Source organism: Pseudopipra pipra, chromosome 6, assembly GCF_036250125.1.
Source record: "Pseudopipra pipra isolate bDixPip1 chromosome 6, bDixPip1.hap1, whole genome shotgun sequence".
Classification (NCBI taxonomy): Eukaryota; Metazoa; Chordata; class Aves; order Passeriformes; family Pipridae; genus Pseudopipra; species Pseudopipra pipra.
This window is the reverse complement of record NC_087554.1, coordinates 61,339,050-61,367,002: the sequence shown is the minus strand read 5'-3', so window position 1 is coordinate 61,367,002 and position 27,953 is coordinate 61,339,050. Positions and strand designations below refer to the sequence as shown.

The following is a 27,953-nucleotide window of genomic DNA, read 5'->3' as shown; positions in this document are numbered from 1 at the left end:
GGAGCCTCTTCCTGGTGAATCCAAGTCTCCAGATGAATGAACAGCTGCACAGCAAAGTATTTGAGCCAGTCCCCTTCCTCTAGAGGCTCACTTCATTTCAGGGTGGGAGATTTAATGCCAATCCTCCTTATTCTCCCAGGTTGATGTGTGTGTCAGGTTTCCATTAATCCTGTCTTAACCTCCTCCTTCATGTGCTTCTTCATTTCAAACTGCTCCTTCTCCACATCCTTTTAGTTCATGTCTTCTTCACTCCTTACCCTCATATTTCCAAGCACTTCCATTTCCCATTTTTTTTTGCATTATTTGTGAAGTATTCTTACAGAACACCAACTCCTCCCTGCCCCTCTGTGCACACGCAAACAGAACACAAACCCAAATGATCTTAATAAATTATAGGACTTGTAAAAAAAAAAACCACAGCTTATTTTCCAGCATACAACAGTTTGCTGCAAAGCCATTTTCCCCAATTGTAGACAACATAATTACACACACACACACACTCTCCCCCTCTCAGGCAGTTGTTTGGCTGCCAGCCTGATAAATAAATGCCCACGTTGTAGGAGGGAACATTAGACAGGCAGTACTTTAACTCATTATATGAACATTAAAAGGCATATTTGTATTTTAAGATACTATTTGATTGCATTCAGAAGCCACTGGAAATATTTTTCTAAATTACCTGCTATAAGAGCTCTAAACTTAAAAATGTGTGAAAATTATAGTTCCCCGCCCCATCCCAATCCAACCTGTATTATAAAATAAACTTACTGAGAATGCAGCCTTCTCCAGAAATAAAAACTTTCAGTACGTGCTGGGGGAGGTTTTTAAAAGGAAGGGGAAAGCTCACACCAGTGATAAATTTGGTCAGTAAAATTACTTTTATTCTTTTTTTTTTTTTTTTTTAAATAGAAGGGTTTATACAATTGAGTATAAATATCTTTGAAGAACATGGAAATGAAATGAAAAAAAGTGTCTGGAAGGAATTTTTTTTTTTATTGAGGAAGAGTTTACATATCTAAGTTTAAGTATTCACCTACTTTTTGCTGCCTCCTGTTAACAGGCATAATGGAAATATTGCACTGAGCATATGCATGGAAAACACAGCTAAGAAAGCGAGGAATATGGTAAATACATTTCATACAACCTTAAAAAAATTCAAACAATCATACAACAAATTCTGAAGCACTTCTGTGATCTGCAATCTCAAGATGATGTTCACTGTTCTGAGGTGTTTACAAATTGACACTTTTTTTTCTTTTTTTTTTGTAGAAAGATTTTTGTATTGGTTAATAAAACCACAGCCTTAAAATTGTTGGCTTTCGGTTACAGAGGTAACAGAGAGGTATCATCTGAACTCACATCAGAGCTTTTGAAAAAAAATGGCAGCAGTACAAGCATGTGCCTCCTCCAGTGTCCAAAACTCTTTGTGGCTCTGCCATGGCCAAGGAATAGAGCAGTGCAGCTCAGCAAAGCAGCCAGTCCCCTGGAATACTTGGAGACACTCTGGCATCCATCCTCTTGTTTACTGATACAATGCTCTGCTAAATATAAAACGAAGCAGGAGAACCTCAACTAACCAAGAGAAGTCCCACACAAGTCTTGTCAATGTTGGCTACACCTGGGAATTCATTAAGGAAAGAGGAAAACAGAATTATCTGACCAACCCATAAAGTAAATTGATAGAAATGCTGCTCTGAAGGTGGGAGAGAGAGAAGTTTCCATAACAGTACAAACAATGTGTTAGAAAGGATTTGCTCAGGGATGGTGTAGGTCAGATTGAAGACACAAACCACTGCACTTCCAACCTCGTTTCCACAAGAGTCTGCGCTGAGAAAAGGTTTATTTACATCAATTTTCAACTGCTTGTGGAAAAGCCACCCCGGATGTTTCAAACATCACTGTTCCTTCAGTTCACTGTGGGTCCATGTCAGAAACACCTTGAATAAACACTGGAGCACAAGGGACACAGAGCAGCCTGTGTCCAGTATGAAAATTATGAGCAGTGGAAGAGCAGCTTTTGCACACTTCAACATTTTATATTGCTCAGGCACTGAGGATCAATTACCTTCAGCACAGGAATTTTCCACCCGAGGTTTTGGCCAGAGCCACATGGGAAAAACTGGGCTACATTTTATCCTTTCACTTCATTAGAATTTGAATTTATTTACATAAAAAGTAAGACAGGAGAAAGTTCTTGTATATTAACCCAACAATGGGCACCTTCACCTTGTAGTAAGGATGCCTTAGGCAAGGCAGCCACATTGACTTCAGGAGCATGTACAAAATTCAGTGTCCTGGTATCAAACACAAACAATAATGTCAGATCATACAATGCCAGTACATTCCAGTGGGCCTTTGACTATTAGGTAAAAAAAAAAAAAAAGAGTCAAAGAGCTAAAAAAAAAAAAAAATTCCAAAACTTTTCACCACTTTAGTTCTGTTTAGAATGCTACACAATGAATAAATTACATCTTTCTGGGATAGTGTTGCTTTTGCTCCTCCATCTGAAAGAAATTCCAAGCTAATTAATTAGAGCAAGAAATTACATTGAGCAGGATAAGGTTTTAAATGAAAGAAATGACTTAGAAACACCAATCAAAGATAATTTGATTATGATTAGCTGTGCTGAAGTCTAAGTCATTAAAATTGATGAAGGATGTTTTTACACTGGTCTAGTCTATGTAATCCATTACCTACGCTATGCTCTGTACTTCAAGTCTAACAAACGGTATCTCATAATTCAATATTGAAGACTAAAATACTTCCAATGCACCACTTGCTTTCCTACACCAACGTGTTTCCAATCAAAAAACAAACCAAACCAAAAAAAAAAAAAAGAAATCAGTAGCAAGTAGATTTGTGAAATTCTTCACTGGGAGAACTTTAGCTCTCGTGAAACACCACCCCGAGTTTTACCTGCTCACCTCCTACACTGTCATGTTTAGATATGGCTGCTGCTTTATTCTGAACAGTCACTGTCCCACAAAAGTTACGCCCACGGTTGGTAAGGAATCATTCCCTGTGCTTTCTGACAACTGAGGCCTGCCCAAAGGTACAGGTTCTCTTGCTGTGCTCTCAGCTGAAGTGACGGGCGAGACGAGCAGACCTATAATCGACACGCAGCTGAACGAAGGAGTGAAGGATGTTCTTGTCCAGATTAGCAAGTTGTTCTCCTGAGCAAACTTGCTTTAAGTTATCAGGGGCTACAACCAGAAGATTGCAAAGTGCATGCAAGGTATCAAAGAGCTGTAACACCAGAGCAATCTGTGGGCAAGAGAAAAGAAAGAAAAATCAGATATAAATTATTAGAGTTGCTTGAAGTCTTGTAACAGATTGTCCACCTAGATCTTCAAAATACTCCTTCCTGACAGAGGATTCACATCCATCATCCTCTCCTCGTGTCTTACCTTGAAGTCTTTGGCACACTTCCTGTACTCAGCCACATCACAAATAGCCAACATGCCCCCCATGCAGCTGTAGGAGTATTGCTGGAGGTGTTCGTAGATGAGCCGATGGAAACGAACTCCAAGCTCCATCAAAACTGTGTCCACATTCTTGCCATCCATGGAATTTCTGATCTTTTCCACCTGCTTTCTAACATAGCCACAGACCTTAACACAAGCCTAAATTTAAAACAAAATTAAGAATGATTAGGTAACTTACTTTCTAGGAATCTGTTCTTCTCAAAGTGGTTTCCATATCATAAGCCAAACATCAGCCACTAACCTTTAAACTCTGACAGCACAGCACTGAAATTAATCATTCTCCAATTAACAATTTTCCAACAGTTTTTTATTTGCCACGTAAAGATGCAAAAATGTGAGTAGGAAGATGGATGCAAGACAATATTCAATTAAGTTATAGTTCAGAGCAGTTCAGAATAGAACAGTTTCATTTTGACTTTTAATTCAAACAATGATCAACCAAGGGGTGAGTGGGGAGGGGGAAGTGATTAAAAGCTTTGTCAGCTGTAGTTATAAATTCAAATTAACAACCATACAGGCATCTTCACCATTCCCACATAGTAAAAGGCTCTACATCCTACTGTTCCACTTCTCCCATTCCCATCTGGGAATGCTCTCACTTCTTCCCAGTGAGTTTGTTCTCTACTCCTCCCTGCATTGTTCCCTAACAAGAGCCCAATGTGAGGCAGCCCTACAGCTCCTCAGAAACCCCCAGGCTGGGATTCAGACAGATTTGGTGGTCCAGACAGCATTGTGCAGCAAAGAATGTTCATGCAGTACCTGTGATGCTTTGTCATGTTCCTGCCACTCTGAGGGGAAAAACCACCCAGCAACCAGAGAGTACCTGATAATTGATTTTCTGAAACTGATAGCTCAAAGCTAATTATCAGCTAAAAGCCTTGTTCCAAATCTGGGCCTCTTGGGACGGGAAAGAATGTGCCAGTTCCTCCAGCACCTACTGATTTGTGTCTGACAATGGAGACAAAACTGCTCATGTTCATTTTCAGCTTGAGAAAATAGCCCATGAGAGAGTTTGGAGGTGCTTGGTTCAGAATGGAAGTAAATTTAGCACGTGCACATGTTGTCTGAAGCATGTTTGGCAGGGAACATCCTCTACCTGATGACACTCCTGAGCTGAGACTTCAGTTACTTACATTAGTATATTGAATCAAAACATTGTTTTCATCTTCTGGTTTAAAATCTGTCTTCTTCTGCTCTGCAGCCAAGATGTGCTTCATCTGTCCAATCATGCAATTCAGTGTCCTTTAAAAAGTTACAAACACAGGTTGGGTTTGGAAGGGAACATTTTCATTTCATGGATTTTTATATTTACACAAACTAACACGACTCTGTACAAAAGTCAGCAGCATAAAGCAATGAGGAAAAAGCCCAGCACCTAATACTTGAGTAATTTACAGAAGACACAATAAATGCTTTTAGTGTGTCAAAGGAAATATTTCATTTAACAAACATGCACAAATACACACTCTTTTCTAGAGTTGCAATGTAATTCTATAGAGAAGATATGCTTGGTTTTTAGTGAGCAGCTGAAAAAAGAAGCATCAGCCCAAAAATCCCTAAAAACTCTTCCCCTCCAAGTTCAGTGTCTTGGAGCACAGCACACAGCACACTGGCCAGCTGCTTTTAAAGGGGACACATTAATTGGAAGGTAATCCATTCAAATCCAGCTCTTCAGAGAAATTGGAGAGGATCCTTCAATGCAGAGGGAATCAGAAAGCTGAAGGAAGCATTCCAAAGGGTTTAGGAGAATTAGATCACATTGCATATTAGTCAGAAGCATCAGAACACACTTGGAAAGTGAAGGAGGGGTGAGGGGGAAGGAAAAACCTCTTCCTTTGCCAGAGCTTGGTATTTCTCTTGTTCTCACAAATCTAATGGAGTTTTACAGTGTCATTTATTTCTCCCTTATAGGATTTATCTGTTCAGAACATTATCTAAGGTCAAGGCCCTGGTTTCCTTTAAGTCCAAAGCAAAGGTCAAACAGCAAAGCAGCTGAGAGAGGCTGCAAACCTCTCCCAGTGCCTACCTTGGCCAGGAATATCCCTCTGGTTTTTTCCCCCCCCCTTCCCTTTCCTTCATCTCCCTCACCCTTCCAACTTCCCTGAAGAAAACAGTCAAGGCCATTACAGGCATTGAAGGATTCAAGCTGGAGTGGGGTGGAGGGGACACAAATATATGTATCCAAAGAGGGAACAAACTCCTTTTTTTCCTATGCACAGAGCTCAGACTTGCATTTCAGGTGCACTTCATCCAACAATCCACACAGAAATTTAAGGAAATTATATCTTTCGTTCTCCTCAATTTCCATTTGCAATAAATACTCCCAGAAGGCTGTTTACACAAAACACACACTGAAAGAAAACGGGCTGAACTAATTTTGTTTGGCTAATAAATCACTTTTAGAGGTAGATTCAATTGCTGTGAATGGCACTCAAGAAGCTGCACTTGGACTTTTCCAGATTGGATAATGCTGAAAAAGCACCAATGTTTAGAAAAATTGCTTTATATTTTAAACTCAATTCCTTTAAGCAAGACAATCCATTCTCAACACCACCAGTGGCACCACAAAGCAGCATGAAAGAGGCACACAGACACATCTCACATGTAATGTTCATCTCAAAATTAATCTCTTTTGTATGGCTGAAACACTAATTTTTTTGAATTCTCCATCCACAAACCTCTGAACATACTGGTTTCCAACTTGTTCTCACAGGTCTTGCTATCGCTTTTAAAAGATTAATTATTTTATACCCAAACTATTTTAATGCTGATGACCAACCTGTATCTGTCTAGATCTAAGCTCATGGCCTCAGTGCTTGAAATATTTCAAACTTTGTGTTTAAATCTGTAAGGTCATTTGCAGCAGGAGCAGCTCAAAATCTCAATTGCCACTTACACATCCCCTGTTTCCACCTTTCTTTCTGCACTTCCAGAAAATAATACACCAAATCAAAAGTAGGGCATCACACAACAGCTCCATTTCCTAACATTAAGCTTGTTAGTTTATTATTTGCCTCTGCTGCAAAACAGCTGTGATTTTAATTTACAATTTTTATAGCTATCCCCTCATTTATATTCTGAGAAATAGAAAAAAGATTAAATGAGTCACAACCTCAAAGCAAGTCAATGTCAGAATCAAAATTATTCCAGGTCTACAGACTTCTATGACTGGGTCTAATCCACAGCACTGCACAGATTCCAGCAAATCATCTAACCTATTTTTGTCAAACTTTGCTCCTAATGGAAATCCTGTAAGTGTTTAACCTATTTCAATCATCATTTCTCCCTCTTTTAAAGTAGAAAAAAAGAGTTTGAGACAATAAGGTAAAACTGAACTATTGCACTCTTTCAGCATAACCATCTTTTAACATCCTTCCAGAAGTATTTATGGGTCAGAAATGTGCCATAGAAAAGATGACCCTCTAACCATATAAAATCTGAATTTCCTATGCACAATAATGCATATTTATCATTTTAAAAAAATATTAAAATATCAATTTTGCGTTCAGGAATAATTCATGCTTAAAAGGACAGTTAACATGCATCACAAAGGAGTTTTATACAAATTAAGAATTAAGAGAAAGTTTAAATCTCTACTTGCCTATCAATGCCCATATCCAGCTTCACTTCCATTTGTTCTATGATATCCTTTTTCTTCTGAAGGCATTCAGATAATTTAGGAGAGGAACTGCAACAGTGTGACAGTGTTAAAATATCAGGACAAATTTCTCTGCTGGGTTTGCTGCTTACAACAGGATTCAGTGAAGATTTCCCATCCCATCAGAAAGGACCCCAAGGCACAGCCACAAACCCCCTTTAGTCCTACCTGGAATGCAGCAGTGATGTCTCCAAGGAAAAATTGCTTCTCTTACCTATCAATGCTCTTGGAGCTCACTCTCCTTCATTAGTTTTCAAAGGAACCAATTTAATTTCCCTTCTCCCCCCTCCCATTATGGGCATTTTATCTTCCACAATATCAAGTTGATCTACTCTGAGCACAAACTCCTCTTAACAGAGATGAGGAATGACAAAAATTGCTTTCTTTACCAAAAAAACATCACTCACATTGGAAATATTAATCAAAATAAAGGTACCTGATTAATGGCATCAGATGATCATTGAACTGCTTGTCAAATAAATGGAAAATCGTATTGGCCTGGTGGACAACATCCAAGAAATACAGATTTGCATTCTTTGAATCAGAAGAGGGAATGCCTAAAGCCAAGGAGGTTTCATTAGGATTCTACAGATATGCAGTTCTTATAATTAGCATGATGACTTTTTAAATATGCAGAATTTTTCCATGAATGCTTAAATCACAGGCTTAAGAGTTTCAAAAATTTACAGTGGTGCCATATATAGGGTACTTCTCACAGCTATATTGGGTAACAGGCACAGAGAAATATCTCACTGTTAAAATTTCTAAAAGCACAAAAGGACAGTCAATTTAAAACCTCCTTCAGAATGGGACTTTAATTTTGTCATGTAAAAATGACAGGTTCTCACTGTCAAGATTTTAATTTCTTTAAAAAAGCAGTTTTCTTATTTACTGCCACTCTAAAAAGCACAAACATACAAACAAGCACAGAATTCTTATGAAAATTAAGACACTAAGCCTTAATATAAAAATATTCTCTTGTTATGGCACAGAGAACAATTGAAAGAGGCAGAGAGTGCTGATGTCCCAATTCCTGTGATAAAAATGTTTTTGAAGACAGAAACCTGTTCCCATCTGAGCACCAATTCCCCAAATGAAAGTTACACTTTAGAAGACATTAAATGTTGACTCCCAAACACATAAAATTTCATTTAACCAACACTCTGTGAACAAGGCCAATCAATAAGGCACAGCAAGGACCTGCAAAGATCCTCTGCACAAAAAGGCCAAGGAGATGAAATGCTCAGAGAATTCTGTACTCACCAGCAAGGCCTGTTTCTAATGCATAATCGATGTGTTCAGTGCATAAGAACTCTACAAGCATAGAAAAAATTCTGAAAGCATTCTTGGGTAAGTCAGAGGGATCAGAGAGCTTCAAAGAAAAAGGAAAAAAATTATCCTAAAGGTCAGTTCTACATAGATTTGAAAGTTTATTTGATATGGTGCAGGGGATAAGCTTAAAATGTAACAAGTATACCAGAATAATTGGAATTTTATTTTAAGTGAAAAGTATCCATATAGAGAATTATAGGAACAGCTTTTAGTATCAATAAACCCTTCAGCATTTACAAGTAAACTTAAGCTGCCACAGATGCTACAAGAAGCAAATCTATAAAGTTTCTAATAATAATAATAAAGGAAGATATTAATTAATAGTCCTTAAAACACATTTTTTCAGATGTAATCTTAGGAATTACCTAAACCACTGGATGCTGGGAATATGCATACAGAAGAAATTACTTTCTTCATTCCCTATATTTTTATTCTTTTAATAAAGAATAAAGGCCACAGGCCAGAGTGAGAGCCAGGACAGTGGGTTAAGCTGGACCTCCAGTTTCTGTCCTTTTATCACTGCACTAAAACTAATGCAGCTGAAGCTCAGCTCCATTTGGGCCAGTTCAGCTGGAGCCAATGGAGCATGAACACTTTTATGAGGTGAGGCAATGCCCACATTTCCACACAGCACCTGTACTTTGATGAGCTGGGAGCAATGTGGGATTTGGGACAGCAACCTGTCAGTAAATCCCCTTTCTAAAGGAAAACGTGGCAGGGCTTTTGGACATAAGAGATACAGCTTTGGTTTTTAAGGAATTAGGTGAAGGCTTTTATGAGTAAGAAAGATTACTATTGCAATTCAAGTTAATTTACACAACAACACTCACGGATATTTCTGCTGTTTTTCCCCCCCAAAAACACAAAACCCCCAACAACAGACATTTACAAACACTGAAATGTTTCAATATATGGTTACATTCAAAACTAGCAACTTTTTTTTCCTGAAGCAGTCACAGTTGGTGCAGTGTATCTGCACACACTTGCTATGTGACATAAATATCACAATTAAATAGCCAGGGATATGTGCACCTTCTCTTTTGCAAAGTGAGTTGCCTTGTCCACAAACCCCTCAGTTCTAAAACCCTAATTCTAAAAATCTCCTTATATGCCAAGATCCATCAGGGTTTCCACCCCAATACAATTATTCTTAGACCAAATATGAATAAATCTGATCCCAACAGGAAGGCAGGGAAAAAAAAGGTTGTGCACATGTGGAAAAAATTAGTTTATATCATGAATTAACAACTGTTTCTAGCAACTGGGATATTGAGAAAATTAATGATCCACCTGTTTGTCTTACAGGCAGTGGTTTCACCACTAGGAAGGAGGTGATCCCAGGCTGTGCAGGTAACACTGCTGTGTCTGTATCCTGTTCTATCTTTGGCCTTGCTAGGTTTATAAAATACTAAAACTTCTGAAATGTTAAGTTTTTCTGCCCTCAGCTCATTTGGAATGTTAGAGGAATTAAAACTTGTTAGAAATCAGTGTGTTTAGCTAATAAAAAATATCACTAGCATTTAAGATTGCAATTGAATTTCAAGGGCTTTCATTTACCCTAAGTGCCAGACAAATATGACTGACAGGCAGTAAAAGCAGCAATTTAATCAGAAGTAAAATACTTTTTTTTTGTTGTTAGACTAAAGCATTTAAAGAACACTAGAGGGTAAACAATGTTAAAGGCTATTTTTCTCATTAGTGATCATTCACCAAGGCAAGAAGAAATGACACAACACAGGAAAACAAGTGTTGAACTGTTCACTGTATTTTTAAAGCAGGAAAAGAAAACCACATTAAAGGCTTCTCAGGTCTTGGGTGCAATTCAGTAAGAAAAGCAATGTAGGCAGCAGGTTTAACCATCCTCACTTCTTCCAAAAAAATATTAAAACAGTATTAAAACCCACAAAATACAACTAAATACACATGTAAGAGCAAACTCTGCTCCACTATGACCCTGTTCCAGTGGAAAAAACCCCAAAAGATAATTTATTTAACAACGTCCTCCCTTATTCTTATTCCTCAATCAAAAATTTAACCCCGAGTTAGGATTTCACACGCAAAACGAAGATCACAGGAAGCAAACTCACCCTGTGACATCTTTCAAAAGCTTGTTTGGTTTCTTGCAAAAGGTTAACCACCACTTCTTGTGACAGGAAAGTTTCCCCATGTGTGTCAATGCTTGGCCCCAAGGGTAGGTTTGTACGTTGCCTCAATCTCTCTTTGAGGTCTTGAATACTGGAACAGAAACATTCCCAAAGAAGAATTCACTGGATGGAAATTTCGCTACTGAAATTCCTCAACAATTTAGGACATTTTAGTTGTTAACTTAAAAAAAAAACAGGACCCAAGACACAGTTTAGGATATGCAAGCATTAAGACAAGTCTTGCAAGCTTTAAAAAACATTGCCAGTAAATGCAAAACTACCACCTCTGATTCCATCATCAACTGTGTTCTACCAGGGCACGTTCACACGTGGGACCAGCTACTCCCCTTTGTGGGATAAGAGTAATTTCAATGGAATCCTGTGGCACTTATGCTCCATGGACAAAGTTTAGCCTCCACACGCTGTCACACTGCACTTTCAAAGCACTAATGAGAGCTTTCCATCTCATCCACACCCACAAATCCTCTCATCCTCAGCAGTCCTTTATTTAGCCAAGCATGCTCCGACACATTTCCATGCATAAAACAACCCAGAAAGTTACTCACTACAGTAAATTTAATTTTCCCCAAGAAAATTAAATTTTCTTTTTTTTTTTTTTAATTACTTTGCTGCTGCTTTTTCCACATCACTTCTCACTCCTGACACACTGAGCTCTCTGTAAGGTGCAGTAGCCTCACCACCTCTGCTTCACACAAGTTTAAATCCTTCCTATCCCATTTCTCACTACTCCTTTCTTAGTTTCTCTACCCTGAGGATAATGAAGTCTTGTTTTACCTTTCTCTAAGTCCATTGCATCTTCTGGGCTCACTAAGAGCTTTCTCACTGACATTGCTATGGTCTTTTCCCCTTCCTAGGTCTTGGGAGGGGAACCACAAGACCTGGGCAGGTGAAAAAAAATGTATGCTTTTAGATACACACATATACATGCTTTAGGTACCTTAGTTTTGCTTCAGTCCTTTTGTGGATCTGGATCCTAAGTTGAAACATAGGTTGAACTGGTATTTTTCACTTCCCATATGTATAAATACCATGCATCACCTTTCACATGTAACACACTTTTTAGCAGAACATAAAGTGAAAGCAAATTATAAAAAGTTGTAGGTCTTTTGCAGCTCATCACTGTACATCTGACAGGGCAAATAGGACATTTCTCCCCTCACCACCTCCCTTCCATCTTAAAACCATGGAACTTCCCAGAAGGAACTTACCCTCCAGTGCCAATGGACCTCTTCTGGTGGTTTTTGGAATCATAATAGCGCTGCAGAATCATTGCACTCCTGCTTTTCAAATAACCAATTTCCACCTCAATGTAATTCTCCAGGTAGGAAATGAAAATGGATTTGATAAGCTTAGACAAGAAAGTCTGCTTATCAGTACCCAGGTTGAATTCCATCAGTTTGCTTGACAGATTAGTGGTTCTTCATGCAAAAGAAACAAAGAAGGGGAGAGGGGGGAAAAAAAGGTTGAGTTTGGATGAATCACAGCACTGCATGTTTGTAAAGTACACAGCACAACAGAACCCTGCAAGGCTTGGAGCCAGTCTACATTTAAGGAAAGAATTTCCCATAATTCAGGTTTAACTACACACAGCACAACTGCCATCAAGTCACCAGTGAAATGGGTAAGACTGGCTTTTGCACACTCAGTACACTCAGTACTTCCCATTAAAAATAATAATGGTAATTTGAAGTTTTCTTTAGGAAAGCCACCACTGCAGAAGTTAATGGCCATATCATTTTTTTTCAATTTTTATGAGACGTTTCCATTTCTGGTTCCTCTTTCAACATCTTGAGAATCAATCCATCTATTACAAGAGAATATCTACGACAATAATTTCGTCATTGATAATATAAATACCTTGTATATAGATCATAGAGATTCTTTAGATACTGTTCTGCATCTGATTTCCTGTGTTCTTCTAGCTGGTCCTTCACATAACCCTGTGGAATTTGGTACATCTGTTAGAAGATCAACTGACAACCACAGGTTCTTAGATCATTAACCACTTCTTCATAGATTATATATAATTTCCTGCAAAATTTATGTCTTACTTGAGGTAATTCATCTATCTTTTGTTTTTAAATCTCTAATTTACACATCCAGCATTATCTACAGAGAAAGTTAGATGCATCTTTTAGAAGAAAAGTATTTAATAATAAAGGCAGTAATGTGTGAAGCAAAGACAAAAGGCAGATGGCTTTGAAAATATGCTTGACCAACTAACACCAAATCCCCTCGTTTTAAGAATCAAAAGCACCAGAGGCCTCAGGGCATCTCTGCAGTTGACAGTAAGCAAAGGAGATGGTTCTATATTTGCTTATCATAATACAGACACAAAGCAGATACAAGCTTAGAGTCTTCTTGTCATTGACTATTTGGACAAAAGTATTATTTACCATAACATACTGAGTCCAAACTGACACAGAAAATTGGGGTTGAAACACAAGCTCAGTCTCTGCACCGTAAGAAAGACATCTACAGGGAAATTGCTTTTTGCAAGGGATGTCATGTTGTTGACTTTAAGCACTTAAGTGAGTGTATTTGCAGGATGGAAAACTTAACATTTTCAATTATTCTAGATTTTCATATAAATATTGCATTAGCTGCAAGACAGTATTCACAACATAAGTTATTTTCACTTATTCAGTGAACACACATGACATCCAATCCCAAGAATGAACAAATTAAAGATGCTTATTAAACTTCTTTTCCTGACATATTCTTGGAAGGGGGCATAGAGAAGAAATCAAATACACATATGACATCTCATGAATTACCCAACAATATTCCCTAATAATTTTACATATTGAATTTGAGTATTTTCAGTCACCCTGTATCCAGAGTACAAGCAGCTTTATTTAATATAGGCTTGATTATCTGTCTGAGTTGTTACAGAGCAATGAATATGATTCTACAAGGTTACAAGTATTGTAAATTCTCATTAATTGCTGTTACTGGATAAAATATTTTTTTATTAAAAGTTTCCTCGATGAACTTCAACGTGTTAGAATGTGAAATACCTGAAGTTTAACTTCAAAGATATTTTGAATGAGTTTGGCTAGCACAGTCTCTGGATTGCTAAAGATTTCTCCAACTTGCTTATTCACTCTCTGGCAGAGAATGGCTGCATCTTCAAAGACATCATTCCTCAGGAATGCTCCCTAGGGATTTAAAAGCACATTTCACAATAGATTTACAACCACCTATAGGACTAAATAAATCAGCACCCAAAGAGATACACGTAAAACAAACTCCTTTACCTCTTGACACTGTTTTATGTACACATCAACACAGTGGGAATAGCCCTGTGGAAGGAGAAAAACAACTCAGTGTTAAAGCAGTGCAGAATGAAATCAAGGAAATAAAACACCTTTTGAAGTTATTGCAAAAAAATTGAGATTCATTCAAAGTGTAGACTTCTCCAAACTCATTTTTGTCACAGATCTAACATACCTTCACTGACCACCAGTCTACAGGAATACACACAAGTTTCAACATTCTTTCTCAAACATAAAAGTTCACAAACATGCAGGAAAAGATTAGCTTAGAATGTTCTCCACTGATGTTGCCTCCAATCCCCCATCATTTCCCCCCTTTATTCTCTTTCAACTGATTTCAGATGGAACATCTGGGTATTTTTGAAGTTACACATGTCATCTGAGATGGTGGCTGTTCCCATGCAAGATGTTCACTTGAAACAGGCACTTGTTGTACCACGGGTTGTTTTATTCATGTACTCAAATTAAACCCCCCAGTTTTTACCTTAAAATGAAGCAAAACTGCTGCTACTTCTCTCATCCTGGAGATTTCTCCTCTCCGCTGTGCACTGGTAAACTCTTGAATTAACTGGCACTCTAAATCGTGGTACTTACCTGGAGAGGAAAGGGGATAACAACAAAAATCCATCAGGCACTGACAAAAACTGTAATACTGACAGTATTGCTTACTTCTCTAATCATCTTTAACAATTCAAATATAGGAATATGGATTGAACTGCATAGATAACTTACTTGCTATCTTCGATTTTACTTCAGAAAACCTGTTAACAACAAAAAAAATAGCATGATTAAATTCAAATCCACATCACAAGAGGAATCACAGGCATCCCAGAACACGAATAAGAGGCACTCTACTTAAAAATGAAAACATGTAACACAAAGACGACAGAAAAGTTCCCCGCTTTATACCCCTAAAAACCTACAAGCATCTAATTCAAATCCAGCATTAAGTCAGCAAAATTATCCCATTAAAAGTCTGTTAAGCAGTTTAGGATGTGTATGTAAAGATGATCCTACAACATGAGCATGTGAACACAAATTTGAGAATAGAGGAGAGGGAAATAAGCACACAATCCAGCTCAGCAGCTGCATGAATCCCTAAGCACAGCACCAAAGGGGAGACAAGGGAAGCATCAGGAAACTACAGCTATGTGAAGATTTAGTTTCTTAAAAAGATGTGCAGATAGATTTTTACCTGTCAAAAGGCAGTTCCTGTGCAATCAAATGCAGTTTCTGAATAATATCAGCTGCCTCTTTAATCTGTTGAGAGGAAAACATGACAGAATTATTAAAGAAGGTCTGATTGTGGGCTATTCCTTTCCTACCCCCCCATCCAATTTCATACCCATAGTTCCTATTTCTAAAGCTGGTTGAGTTGACATACCCATGGAAGAGATCAACCCCTTCAAGCTCTTGTATGTACTTTTAAGATGCTTAAGGTATTTTTCTTTAACACAAAGTTATATAGGTCAAAACATGGTGAAAAGTCTTGCTGCATGTTCCCATTGGGCAGGTCTGTGGGGGTGTGTGAGCTACCTGGACAAACATCCCTTCACTGCACTAGGCAAACAGAGCTTGAAGACCAAAAGATTCCTCAGGGCTGATTAGATCACACCTGGGTAGAGCAGTCTCATGGAAATCTGTACCCTTCCATTTGGGAATAAGATATATAACTGTAACACAGAGCTGTGACATCAAACTTCAACAGTAATTGGGATGAAAGTCTTACTGACTCACACCCAACCAGAAGAGACCTCTGTTGAACTCAGAAGGGAAATGGCTCGTCAACCCTGTCAGGGAAAGCACTGGGAAATGCTTTAAAACTGATGAAATTGGCTGTATCTAAAAAAGCCACGACCTTGCTCAACACTCAGAGAGGAGGAAGGGGAAAAAGGGGATCAAAGCAGAGCATTCTCCCAAGGAAGGAGAAACAGAAGCTGCATTAGAAATTATAAACTCTGAGGTCCAAAGCAAAAACCAAGATGAAAGTCAGTTAATTACATAGCTACAAATTAAGAATAGCTGTATAAACACAAAGGTTAACAAATAAAGATAACACAGCATGCAAATTTGTGCTCTGTCCTTGGTAGCAAAACCTTTTATCATTTATTCTTCCACCATGGATCAGCACGGGAAGTGCATCTAAGTAGTGCTTAGTGACTTCAGCTCCATTGGCCTGAATAAAATGACAGAAAACACCAATCTGAAAATGTGGGGAACGCAGCTGGTTGCAGCTGAACCTCAGTGGATTTAAGCACAGTGTTGGCTGGGCCAAACCGGACACAGCTCTGGGATGGTTTTAGGCTTTACTGAGCTGTCCTGGGGATTAGAAGGCTCCTCAAAGGGGCTGGTGAATAAAGGTCTGTGTATTGGGGGTACTGACTGACAGTGGCTGAACGTGAGCCAGAGTGTGCCCAGGAGGGCAAGAAGGACAATGGCACCTGGCCTGGATCAGCAACAGCGAGGCAGCAGGACCAGGGCAGTGACTGTCCCCCTGTGCTGGGCACTGGTGAGGCCTCATCTGGAATTCTAGGGTCAGTTTTGGGTCCCTCATGACAAGACATTGAGGGGCTGGAGTGTGTCCAGAGAAGGCAATGGAGCTGGAGAAGGGTCTGGAGCACAAGTCCCATGAGGAGAAGCTGAGGGAGCCAGGGGGGCTCAGCCTGGAGAAAAGGAGGCTCAGGGGGGACCCTCTTGGTCTCTCCAACTCCCTGACAGGAGAGCGGAGCCAGGTGGGGGTCGGGCTCTGCTCCCAGGGAACAAGGGACAGGATGAGAGGAAATGGCCTCAAGTTGTGCCAGAGGAGGTTTCGATTGGATATCAGGAAACATTTCTTCACAGAAAGGGTTGTCAAGCACTGGCACAGCTGCCCAGGGCAGTGGTGGAGTCCCCATCCCTGGAGGGATTTAAAAGCCGTGTGGATGCGGCACTTGGGGACGTGGGTTAGTGGTGGGCTTGGCAGTGCTGGGGGAATGGTTAGACTTGAGGATCTTAGAGGGCTTTTGCAGCCTGAATTATTCTATGATTAAAACCTTTATAAGCTGACACAATGGAGAACATGGAGAATATGCAGTTTATCTTGTTCCTCCTGTTAGTGATGATCCAGGGAGCTGAAGTGAGAGGAAAGGAAGCAACCAAATCCTATTCTCCCAGCACTCAGAGCGGGCTGGATTAAAACTTTGCAAGAATAGAACCAGACACACAGGTAAGAATGGAGAGCACAGGCATCACACGAGGTTGGTTGTTCAGCAAAAATAGGGGCACTCAAAGTATATCCACTCTGATTATTAAGAGCAGCTTATGTTTTGAACTGTCAGCTCACAATAGCCTCTTAAGTCAAAAGCAGCCACGCTCCTCAAATAAATCCAATGAAAGAGCAGTTATTTCTATTGGCTTACAGCAACCCTAATACCCAACAGTTGTGATCAATACTGATGTCAGTAAATAGTCTATATATCAGCAGTTATTCACCAATGCTATAAAATAAAAAAAACCAAAAACCAAAACACTCAAACAAAAAAAAAACCACAACAAACCCACAGACACAACATTTTCTTTGTCTCCTCTTCACACAACAGCTGTTAACAAACTTATATTTTATTGAATTCGAGGCCTTTTCTTAAGCACAACAGAAGCCATGACAAATCAATCCTCTGTGGTTTCTGCTTAAACCCGGACATATTCAATTTTTAATTGAATCAGGCTTCTGTAAACCATTAAAAACAAAATAAATATAGATTCTATAAAATACCACTGGAACACATCTGGCAAAAAATCATCCTGGAAATCATGGAGAAACAAGAGAATTTTAACATGGCACATTTTTATGCACAACTGAAAATGCATAATGGAATAATGTTGAGTACAGAACATAAAGAGAGAAAGGGACATATAAGAATAACAGTAAAGACATTAAGCAGGACAATGCTATTGCACGATAAACAAATGAGCTGCTAGATCACTTTGATAGTTTAATTGCATTAACTGGAGTGATTTGCTCACTTCAAGACTCTTCAACACAGGAGAAACATTGGTCAGCTGGTACCACAAGGAAAATTGTAAGGATTCAGAGGATGAAGACACAATACATAGGATGGGACAATACAGGAGGGAAAACCTTCACAGAGGTGACAAGGTAGAAGTTAGACCAAGAGAAAGCAATATGGGAAGCAACAAATTGAGTGTAGGGGGAAAAAAAGGAATCCAATGGACTTTAAGAACTGACACTTGTGAGAAAAATATCAATTAGGAAATAACTGCATTATGATTCATTTTGTGCCTCTCCTGTCACAGTATCTCTTCCTCTTAATGTCTCAAAGAAAAATCCACATTTGCGAGGGCTGGCACAGCACAAAAAAATCTTAACGTCCTCCAAAACACCACCTAAAAGCCACATCAGTTCAAAGATCAGAAGACACTGACAAGGCACTAAGGTTTTATATTTAAGAATATTTGTTACTATCTCATACTTTAGAGCTATTTTTAGTTCAGAGATGCATTAAGGTGTAACAGCACATGTCTAGGCAGGTTCTTTTACAAACACTACTTTATTATTAAAGTAGGAGGCAAAAAGTTACAGAATCCACTTGACTGAAATTACCTTAGTAAGCTAACTTGTATCCAGAATTTCTTGTTTGTGTTCCCACACACTTCCCCTACAGACTGGCACAAGACTTACAGCCTTTACTATATTTGTCTTCCTCCAGATTTGCTGAATATCTCGTTATTCTTCAGGGATGTATAAAGATCCATTTGTTTACAAATTTCCAGCTTTACCCTATTTATAAACCTGATTTTTCTGATCCTCCAACAGGGTGGATTATGAAACTCTAATTTACAAATAAAATGAAAGCTGAATTCTATGAGACTCCTGAGCAGACAACACATAATTCTCTAACTTATGCTTTGTTATTTGCCACGCTGTCATTAAATCTCTTTAAAATACATGTTTTATTATTACATAGGAAAAAAAACCAGAAAACTTTACCTAGATCTGGAAAAGGTTGTTCAGAGAAGAACTTTCATTACGTTGAAACCTCTCTGTTTCTTTTGGAAGTCAAGGAAGTTTTTCCTGTGCTCCCTCTTGCATTAGGGCAAACTATCAACTGGTAATTACCATCTATCCACAGCCCATGAACTGAGTGTCAGGGAATACAACTGCATGAAATGATGAGTTTTTCATTTCCCTGAGATACCTCCAGCTCAGTAGAGAGGGGGTGACTATTAACCTGTTCTCAAGTCTTCTATGAGCTGCATTTCAATCACATATTTCTTTGCTGAATGTGCAAACCAAGTTTTTGCTGTTCCCACATTATTATAATTTTTTCCTGACTACAATCCTACCACTGCACAGAATTTAAGGAGAGGGAAGATTCTTCAGGACACACCTAAAAAAACTCAAAAAACCACCAAACCAACAACTCTAAAGAAAACTCCACCAAGCCAACTCTACTTAATCTGCATAGGGAAACCTAGTGCTCTTTTGTCTACAGCTGGATTCTTTTCCTTCAGTTTATTTCTATTTGCCACACCATTCAGCTTGTATTTGCTTCATGAACACACTCTTGAAGCATAAGAAAAACAAAATGCTCTAACAGTTCTTTGAAGTTTTCCTGCCTGGTTCCTCTAAATTCCAAGGGTGGAGACATAACCACAGGACTACACAAAGCCCCAAGGCATGCTGTGACAAAAAGGTATCCAAGGCCAGTGGACTGACCCAACAGAGCAAAGTTTCACAAAGAAGTTGCATTCAGAACTGTTCTGCATTACAGGATGGAACTGAGGCAAGGGGTTCAAAGGGAAAAGGCAGATATTGTGTGGACTCCAAAGTTGCCCTCCCAGCGTTCCTCAAATCTCCGATAATTTCATAAAATGAGAAATGCCAACATTGCCACCTTAAGCATCGCTGAATACAAATGCTTTATCAGCAATCTGCAGCCCAGTGTTGTTCATTTACATTTCAGAACAATGCCACTTTAACAAGTCAGTCACCCAGTGGTTTGAAGTCTGACCATGGTAAGTCATGGTAGCAGCTTGTAATTAGGGCAGCACCGCTCGTTGCTTTGAACTGCTTTCATCCCGCTGACAGCTCTTACCTTTTCAGAGTTTGTAAAAACATCAGACTTCAGCTCTCCATCCAGAAACTCATTAAAGTATTTCATCAGCTTCTGAGCCTCCACAGCCCGTTGCCGTGGCGTGTTTACCCCCTCCAGTTGGTCGCCAAGGTGACAGACCTTGGTTGCTACATAGCTGATGTGCTCATCCAGCTCTTGGAAATGTTGGAAGGCAACCTGGGAGAACACAGACATGGACACTAAACCCATGATTTCCATTTAATGTACTCCAGGAAACACTAGATTTACTCCAGTAACAGGCACTGTGAAAGCAGGTGCTGTGTCTCAGAATCACAGGCCTACTCAGAACCACTAATGAATTACACACATCCCATTAAAGTTGAGTGTCTTCCTTTAAACTGCTGTGAAGATTCACTACTTTCACCATCACTAACACTCATTAATGGACCATGCAGATAAGTCCCCCTTGACAGGAGAAATTGTTTTCCATCAAAGCCTCTTTACTCTTATCTCAAAGAGTAGCACAATGTACCAAGAAAGGTTAAAGGAGCATGTGATGCTTTTAAAACTTGCACAGCTTGGCACTGACTCTACTCTTCAGACTTTACCTGGTTGCTTTTCTGCAGCTCTTGCACTTTCTTGGCAAATTCCTTTGCTTCCTTCTGGCATTGCTGTTCTAGTTTCTCCACCTTCCTCTGAATCCTTTCATCCATTACCTGTAATTCTTGGATATGATTTACGAATTCTTCCAGTAATCTGATTTAGAACAAAATACAGGAAAACACACTTTAGTTTGAAACACACTGTCTTCTGCAGAGAGTTTAAAACACCTTGAAGGAAAGAACTTGCCAACAAGGCTGATATAACCACAACTTAAAAAGGTTCTTTTGTTTTAAAGTCTATCCCCCTGGCTGTGCAGCACTCAATGCCTACATAAAAACCGTGTATGGTAGGCCAAGGGAATGTAGGGGGATAACTAAATTCCAGTCACTCAAGAACGTGGCTCAAAATCCTTCTATCCCCACCTTCCCTTAATAATTCTCAGAAGGACAAAAAGAGCTCAGGCCACTAAATCCCTTCAATGGAAGGGCTACAAGGGAAAATATTTTCTACTGTACATGTTACCGTAAAGTTGTAAATCAGCATCCTATTAATAGGCAATTAATACACAGTTTAATAATGTTGGTTTGATTGATTTCACTTCTTCCTATACCCATTTTAAGGCTTTTTCTGCCCTTTCCCATCACTTTGATTTTTCTTTCAGACTCACAGTTTACTCTCCCCTATTGCAGTACACCTCAATGCATTCTTAAATTCCCACTATTATTTTCATTCCATTCTTAACGTCTCTCTCTTTCTCACTCCTGTTCTTGCCCATTCTGTCCCCTTCCTGTCATCTTTTCACTTCTACTTTTCCAAACATTCCAGTCACTGATGCTCAGGGAATGATTATTCCCAGATCCTCCAGAGCCATGAAACTCAGTAACTGAAAACATCTGAACCATTAGAGAACTCCTCTGTCCAGGTTTAATGTCCAAGCAGAAGAGGAGAGGAAATGGGAAATCCTTCCAGGGAGCTATTTCTGGACTACTCAGGAACCTGCATTTTCACAAACACTCTGTTCAGAAGGTGGATGTAAAGCCCTCCAACCTGTGGTGCTGCTGCAAGGCAGAATGAGCCCACTGCTCCTCTCCTGGCTTGCCAAGTCCAGGCTACAGACTCACAGCAACCAGAAAGAAAAAGTAGAATGGATTATTCCACCCTCAAAGACTCCTTCCCTGCTTGCCAGAAGCCCAAGAGGAAGCACATTGCATTAGATTCCCCAGAAAACCACAAGGAACAGGTCCAAGTTTACAGAAATATATTTAAAATAAAATCTGAACGATAGTGACACACAGCACACTTTCAAACAAAACCCTAGGGAAGTGCAGAGAGTTTCTATTAATTTTAACAAACTGATTCAACCTGGGTTTGTTTTTTAAACAGATATTGTGCCAACTCAGCACTTATTCAGCCACAGTACTCAATATAGTGAGAGAGGAAGGAATGCTGAAGCAGAAGAGGCAGCTGCTGGTCAGGTTTCTCAAAATATAAATAAAGACTGCAACACACTTACAACCAAACAAAAGCAGCATCTTCTAAAAACAGAACAAAAAACATATACCAAAAGATCTGGGGTTTTTTATATTAATTTTGGCTCCCTTCCCAATACTAGAACATGCCACAAGAAAAATATTAACTGCTGCAGAATTCTCCTACTTGTCCTGAAAAATACGAAGGTGTATCACAGAAGTTAACACAGGCAAACCAGCAGAAATGTAGAGGATCTGTTAAAATGAACTGGTACTGCTACAAATTATCCACTACCCTAAAGTAGATCCTAGGAAAAAGTGTGGAGAAAGAGCTCCAGGAAGTAATGTTGTGTCTTTCCAGGCTTCTTCCTGCTTAAATCACATGTAAAGCTCTGCACAGGATACAGGCCCCAGACTGAATGTCGAGGGTCCAGCACCTTGCTAGAAATCCAACAATATCCTTCCTCTTCTTGTGTGCCTCCAGAGAGCCAGACTGCTCCAGGAGGAATGTCTTTGGCCATGCTAATAAAGTGTTTTCTATTTGCTTTTGAACAGCAACAGCTGGTCTATGAAGTTAGCTATTCCTAAATTTCTGTAGCTCAGGTTACTGCAAACCATCTCAATCTGGAATAGGATCACGTGGATGAGAAGTCCCCAAGGCACAGCTACTGCAGTTGCTGATCTCCCAAGTTATAAGCACGTGGAAAATGAGAACACTTAAGTTAGTTGTGTCTCTAAAAATATTACCAATACTGGTACAAAAGCTAAAAAGTAGCACTATTTGAAAGGTACTCTTTCAAGCAAAAGATGATCCAGGTAGATCCAGAAGTCAGAATAGCTTATCATGGGATCACATCCCTAGAGCTGCCTTTCTTCCCACCCTACCTGTTTGTGCTGTTTGTTTGCACCAGGATTGCCAACCATGGGGTCTTAAGACAAGGTAGCTCAGGGAGCTGAAGTAAGAAACTCATTAAATTAACTATCACAGCAGTGAAGCCTCATGTTATGCTTTAATCCAGCAACTCCAGTGCTTTGGATCATTTGTGTCTGACAAGGACAAACAACACCAAATTTCCTTCATTTAAAAGGTCTTAATCGGAAAGTGACTTTCCCTATTCTTGTCACTGAGTAATTAGTTCTGAATAATTAACTCATGGTCACAAATTTTAGCAATTCTCCCAAATGAAAACCTCCTTGGACACACAGCAACACCACATACAGGCTTTTTGTGACATGTGGAATGAAACAGTACAATCAGAGACACATTCACTTTGACCATTATGCAGTTTGGTTTTACCTTTTCGGATCAAAAGCTTCTCCACCTCTGGAACCTCCTCCAGGTGTTCTCCATGCCAGGCGTTCAATGTATTCATCTGCCACAAAAGGCTCCTGGCCACAGAATAAAAACCTCCTTACAATGTGCCACAGCAGGTTCTTCCTTAAGCAGCTGCTCACACATCATTTTGAAAGTGTTTAAAAGCCTTATTACAATCAAGAGGAAGCACAGTGCTGACAATTACCCCATCACCTCTTAGCTTTACATATTTAATTTGAAGAACACTGTTCTTAATATGATGACTTTGAACATGTAGTCTAGATTTTAGGATTTGCTGCAGGTCTCTGAGTTGGCTCTAAACGACCTTATTTCCAGCTGAGCCTGTGCCTTGTCCTGACAGAGCGTCCGCCCCGTGCAGCAGCTCCGCTGGTTTGGGATGTTACATCACCAGCCATCAGCTGCACAGCACAACAGACAGGAGAATTCATCTGTCTGAAGAAATTATGTGGAAAAATGAGGGTTGTTTTGTTTTGGTTTTTTTTACAGTGGTTCAACCCTCTGGTGCAGGTCACAACATGGCACCACACCCAGAGCTGGCCAAGGCACTGCCCCGTGGCAAAACCAGCACCAGATGCCACCGGACATTGTGCAACATCAAACTGCAGCTGCAGGAACGAAGCAGATAAAAAGGGAAAAACAAATCATACAAACACATGAGGGACTTGACCTTCCCAAGAAGGAAAAACAGGGTATGAGGGATGCTAAAAGCTCAAGGTTATGCAAGTTTTCTTCCATATTTGCTAGTTCTTCCCTTAAAATACCGCTCCAGGCTGAAGAGTTAAGATTATTTCTCCACTCAGCGATGTTTCCTGAAGGCAGAAACCTCATTTATAAAACCAACATCTCCTGTTTTGGCTGGCACAATACTTACAGCAGCTCAAACATTTCCTCACATGGTTAATACAAAATTACTCTAAACACAGTCCAACATTTATCCTTAAAAAACCAGCATTTATCACTTCAGCTTCACCGGTAATTTAGCAGCGTTGAGTAGGTGCTAAGCTCAGCACATCTAAAATCAGCAAGCAAATTATTCCCACAACCATCAGGATTTCATAGAAACCTTTTAAATTACACACAGCAACAGTTTTGAAAGTGTGAAACAACCCAAAACAGAGCTGAGAGTGGCTCTGGCTATTAGAGGTATTTGCCACAACTGATGGTATTTGCCATTTCTGATGATGATATGTGACCATGCTTTTGATAAAACCTGGTCTTAAAAAATGAAAATAATAAAAAATAAACAAGTATAAAATTGGTTATGGTATCAATATGTCTGAAACTTTGTCACAAGTAATAGGGAGGGGAAAAAAACCCAGCATTACAGAGTTAGTTTAATAGCTAAAACCAAGGGTTAAAAAGCACATATTGCCAGTTCAAGGTCTGTTTTCTCAGAAACAAATTATGCCCCATCCAGGCAGGCCCAGCCATTACAGAGAAAGATTAAAGTTTTTTAAATATACTTTGCAATATACTGAATCCTGCTGGATGGGGCAGAAATTTCACCCTTTCAACAGATCACCCAGTAACTCCTCATGCACAGACTGACTCGAATAACTGTGTTTCACTGGTTAAACTGCAAAAATAACTGCTTGATGCTGCATAAAAACAATTTCCCTACAAGTCACTCATCTCTTTAACCAAGTTCCTCCTGATACAAAACACGAAGCTTCCTTTACCCGAATCCTCTTCACCAAAAATCAAAATGCCATGCTTTCATACCAGTATAAATTCTCTCTTTATTCCACCTTTACATCTAAAAGTTTGGGAGCATTTTTGCAAGTTTAATTATAGGTGAACTGAGAGATTTGATACTGTAACATTCCCTTCAGGGGAGTCCTCCAGCTTCCCAGTTACCTTAGGGCTCTTTGCAGCACTTCTCCTTTACATGAAAATCACAATCTTTCCTGCAGCTCCCTCCCTTGCATCCCAAAAACGCTGTGGCTGACCCCATATGCAGGTGTAATATCTCAAAGGGGCATAACCTGGAAGATACCTGTTTTTCAAGAACACTTGCATGGGACAGCTGTCCTTCAGTTCTTTATTCATATAAATATATCACATTTATATCATATAAATCATGTTCTGTATTACTTAAGGAACAATAATTGCAGTGGATATTATATGAAGAATATTGATCAACAGAGGAAAAAAAAAAAAAAGAGCTTTTTCTTCCAAATTTCCACAAAGGCTGTGCTAAAAATAATCTACTTGATTTATAAAGAATAAATGAAGTTCAACAGTGTCTTTCTAAGACACGATTTCCCAGATTCCACTGCAGATCCAAAACTTTTCAGATCAGTTTGTATATCGTATCTTCCACACCCATTTGCTTTTTTAAAATGTTATCTTGATAACAGGGTTAACCCACAGCAGACAGCCTAATTCCTATTTTAAGTCTCCTATCCTGTCCTGCAGAAATTGCTGAAAATCAGCTATTACAAATGTCATTTGCAAGTCCTTTGCCTGTTATCAGATGAGCCCCAACAGTCGATTTCTTCCCAGCTTTGAACTTCCCTCTGGCTCCAGATGAATTAGCGTGATCCCCTCCATTCAGCCAATACTCCTGATTTAATAAGAGATAGGCCTCAAGTGGATGATAACCTGGTTTGATCTGGTCCTTATAAATGAAACTATACTGGATCCAGCCAAATTAAAAACCACTTTAGAAGTAATAATTGTTAACTTATGCTTTAAGTGATGCGAGGGAGAACGGAGTCCACGCTGTGTCCATTTTCAGCACAGTTTCATTTTCCAGAATGAAAATGATTTCAGAACACACAGTCATGAAAATATGGTAATCAAATTCCACCCTCAGCACACAGGTAAAGGGTTACTCCCATAACAAGCACATTTTCATGTTCTGATGTATAAGGAAGCAACTTCAAACATTAAATTAGTGAACGCCAACAAAACTTCTCTTGCTGAAAGAGTAGTGAAAGCAGGAGAGACAGAAACACTGGATTTCATGTTGGAAAACATAATTTCAAGCCCAGTCTCTAGGCAAAATTCTCACCTAATTTGAAATTTAATTGCAAAACAGAGCAAAGTGTTGCATGGCCCAAAGCAGCTAAAACATAAGAGTTTACTTTCTGTATCCAAGTTACCCCACATCCAACATCCCCCAAAGAACAGAACTGCATTGTCATTATGTTGAGAAATAAATGGGCTCCTAGAGAGGTACAGAGAGGGCACAAAACCTGGCATCCAGCTACTTGGAACACAGCATTTCAGTCCTGCTATTTTTTTAAAACCACGCAAGCCAAACGATGTGTCATAACACTTCTGTGCCATAACTGTGATTCATAAATTCGAGTGCACACAATGCATTTATCATAAACCACAGCTATAGGATCTTCCAGAGAAACAGGAAGACCTTCCCTGCAGGCTGGGCAAAGCATGTCCCAGTGATAGCCCATCAAATGAACAACTGGCTCGTGAGAGACCTGGAGAGCAAACACAGGACACCTGGAGATGACACCACATCCCTGTGCATGAAGGGGGGGGACACACTTTTTGTTTATCACAGGTCACATCATGAGAGCTCATGGTCCAGGCCAGGAGCTGGAGTCACAGACACCCAGAACGGTTTGGGTTGGAAGGGACCTTCAAGACCATCTCATTCCACCCCCTGCCACAGGCAGGGACACCTTCCACTATCCCAGGTTGCTCCAAGCCCCGTCCAACCCAGCCTGGGACACTTCCAGGGATGGGGTAGGCACAGCTTCTCTGGACAACCTGTGCCAGGGCCTCCCCACCCTCCCAGCCAAGAATTCCTTCCCAGTATCCCATCTAACCCTGCTGTCTGTCAGTTTGAATCCATTCCCCCTCGTCCTGCCACTCCATGCTCTTGCCAAAAGTCCCTCTAGACCTTTCCAGTGGGCTCCCTTCAGAAGGGAGATGATCCTTGCAGGTCCATTCCAGCTCAGGACATTCTGTGGTTCCACGAGAAGGATCTGACAGACTCCTGCCATTCCCGCTCCTGCGTGGCCTTGGGTGAGCAATTCCCTTTTCCGTTCCTCGGTTCCACAGAGGGAGGGCAAAGTCATTTCCTTATTTCCTTGCAGCAGGAGCCCCACTGAGACACCCCAGCGCCGGGGTCAGAGGAGCGTGTTCCTCTGGCAGAGGGAGGCAGAGGGAGCGCGGGGCCGGGCCTGGCATGGCCTGTCACCCCGGGCAGGGAACGAGGGAGCGAAGGAGGGAACCGCAGCCCCCCGGCAGGGCCCGGGCGCCCCGCGCTCCCTCAGCCCCACACACCCACCCCCCGCTCCCTCAGGTGCCCCCGCACGCCCCGCGGGGAGAGGCCGCCGCATCCCCTCACAGCGAGCCGGCCCAGCCCGGCCGCCGCCTCCCAGCCCCGGAGCCGCCCGCACCCACCTCGAAGAGCTCGGCCGTGGTGGCCATGGCCGCGGGGAAGGGAGGCAGGGAAGCAGGGAGGGCGGCGGCCCCTCAGCACCCCTCGGCCGCCGCCGCCGCCCCGCCGCGGCCGCCCATTGTGTCCCCCGCCCCGGCAGCAGCAGCGGCGGCCGCGGCGCCGCCTCCGCCCGCCGGAA

The 27,953-nt window shown here is 40.4% G+C and overlaps 1 protein-coding gene across 2 annotated transcripts; it reads right to left on the bottom strand.

Annotated features, from left to right (window-relative positions):
• Positions 1-972: 972 nt before the first annotated feature.
• Positions 973-27,924, bottom strand: EXOC5 (exocyst complex component 5). 2 transcript variants are annotated; one of them, XM_064659546.1, is made up of 19 exons: positions 27,778-27,924; positions 23,362-23,453; positions 20,601-20,748; positions 20,014-20,208; positions 15,114-15,178; positions 14,651-14,679; positions 14,403-14,512; positions 13,901-13,945; positions 13,661-13,801; positions 12,498-12,580; positions 11,849-12,058; positions 11,578-11,613; positions 10,563-10,710; positions 8,407-8,515; positions 7,580-7,700; positions 7,087-7,173; positions 4,619-4,727; positions 3,408-3,623; positions 973-3,264 (listed from the first exon to the last, which is right to left on the bottom strand). In XM_064659546.1, the coding sequence occupies exons 1-19, from the start codon at positions 27,802-27,804 to the stop codon at positions 3,076-3,078; spliced, it is 2,160 nt and encodes a 719-aa protein (XP_064515616.1). In that variant the 5' UTR covers positions 27,805-27,924; the 3' UTR covers positions 973-3,075. The 2 variants fall into 2 exon arrangements, with proteins under 2 accessions (XP_064515616.1, XP_064515617.1); XM_064659547.1 differs by lacking the exon at positions 11,578-11,613 and having other exon boundaries at positions 27,778-27,923.
• Positions 27,925-27,953: the final 29 nt, after the last annotated feature.

Bases quoted from the DNA above. Each gene is read 5' to 3' on its own strand.
- EXOC5 (XM_064659546.1), bottom strand. From the start codon at position 27,804: ATGGCCACCACGGCCGAGCTCTTCGAG. The intron at 14,680-15,113 runs GTAAAAATCTAT...TGTTGTTAACAG, and splicing joins CAGGAACTGCCTTTTGACAG to GTTTTCTGAAGTAAAATCGA. The intron at 10,711-11,577 runs GTACCTAAAGCA...TTTCTGTTCCAG, and splicing joins AGGACTGAAGCAAAACTAAG to TATTCAAGACCTCAAAGAGA.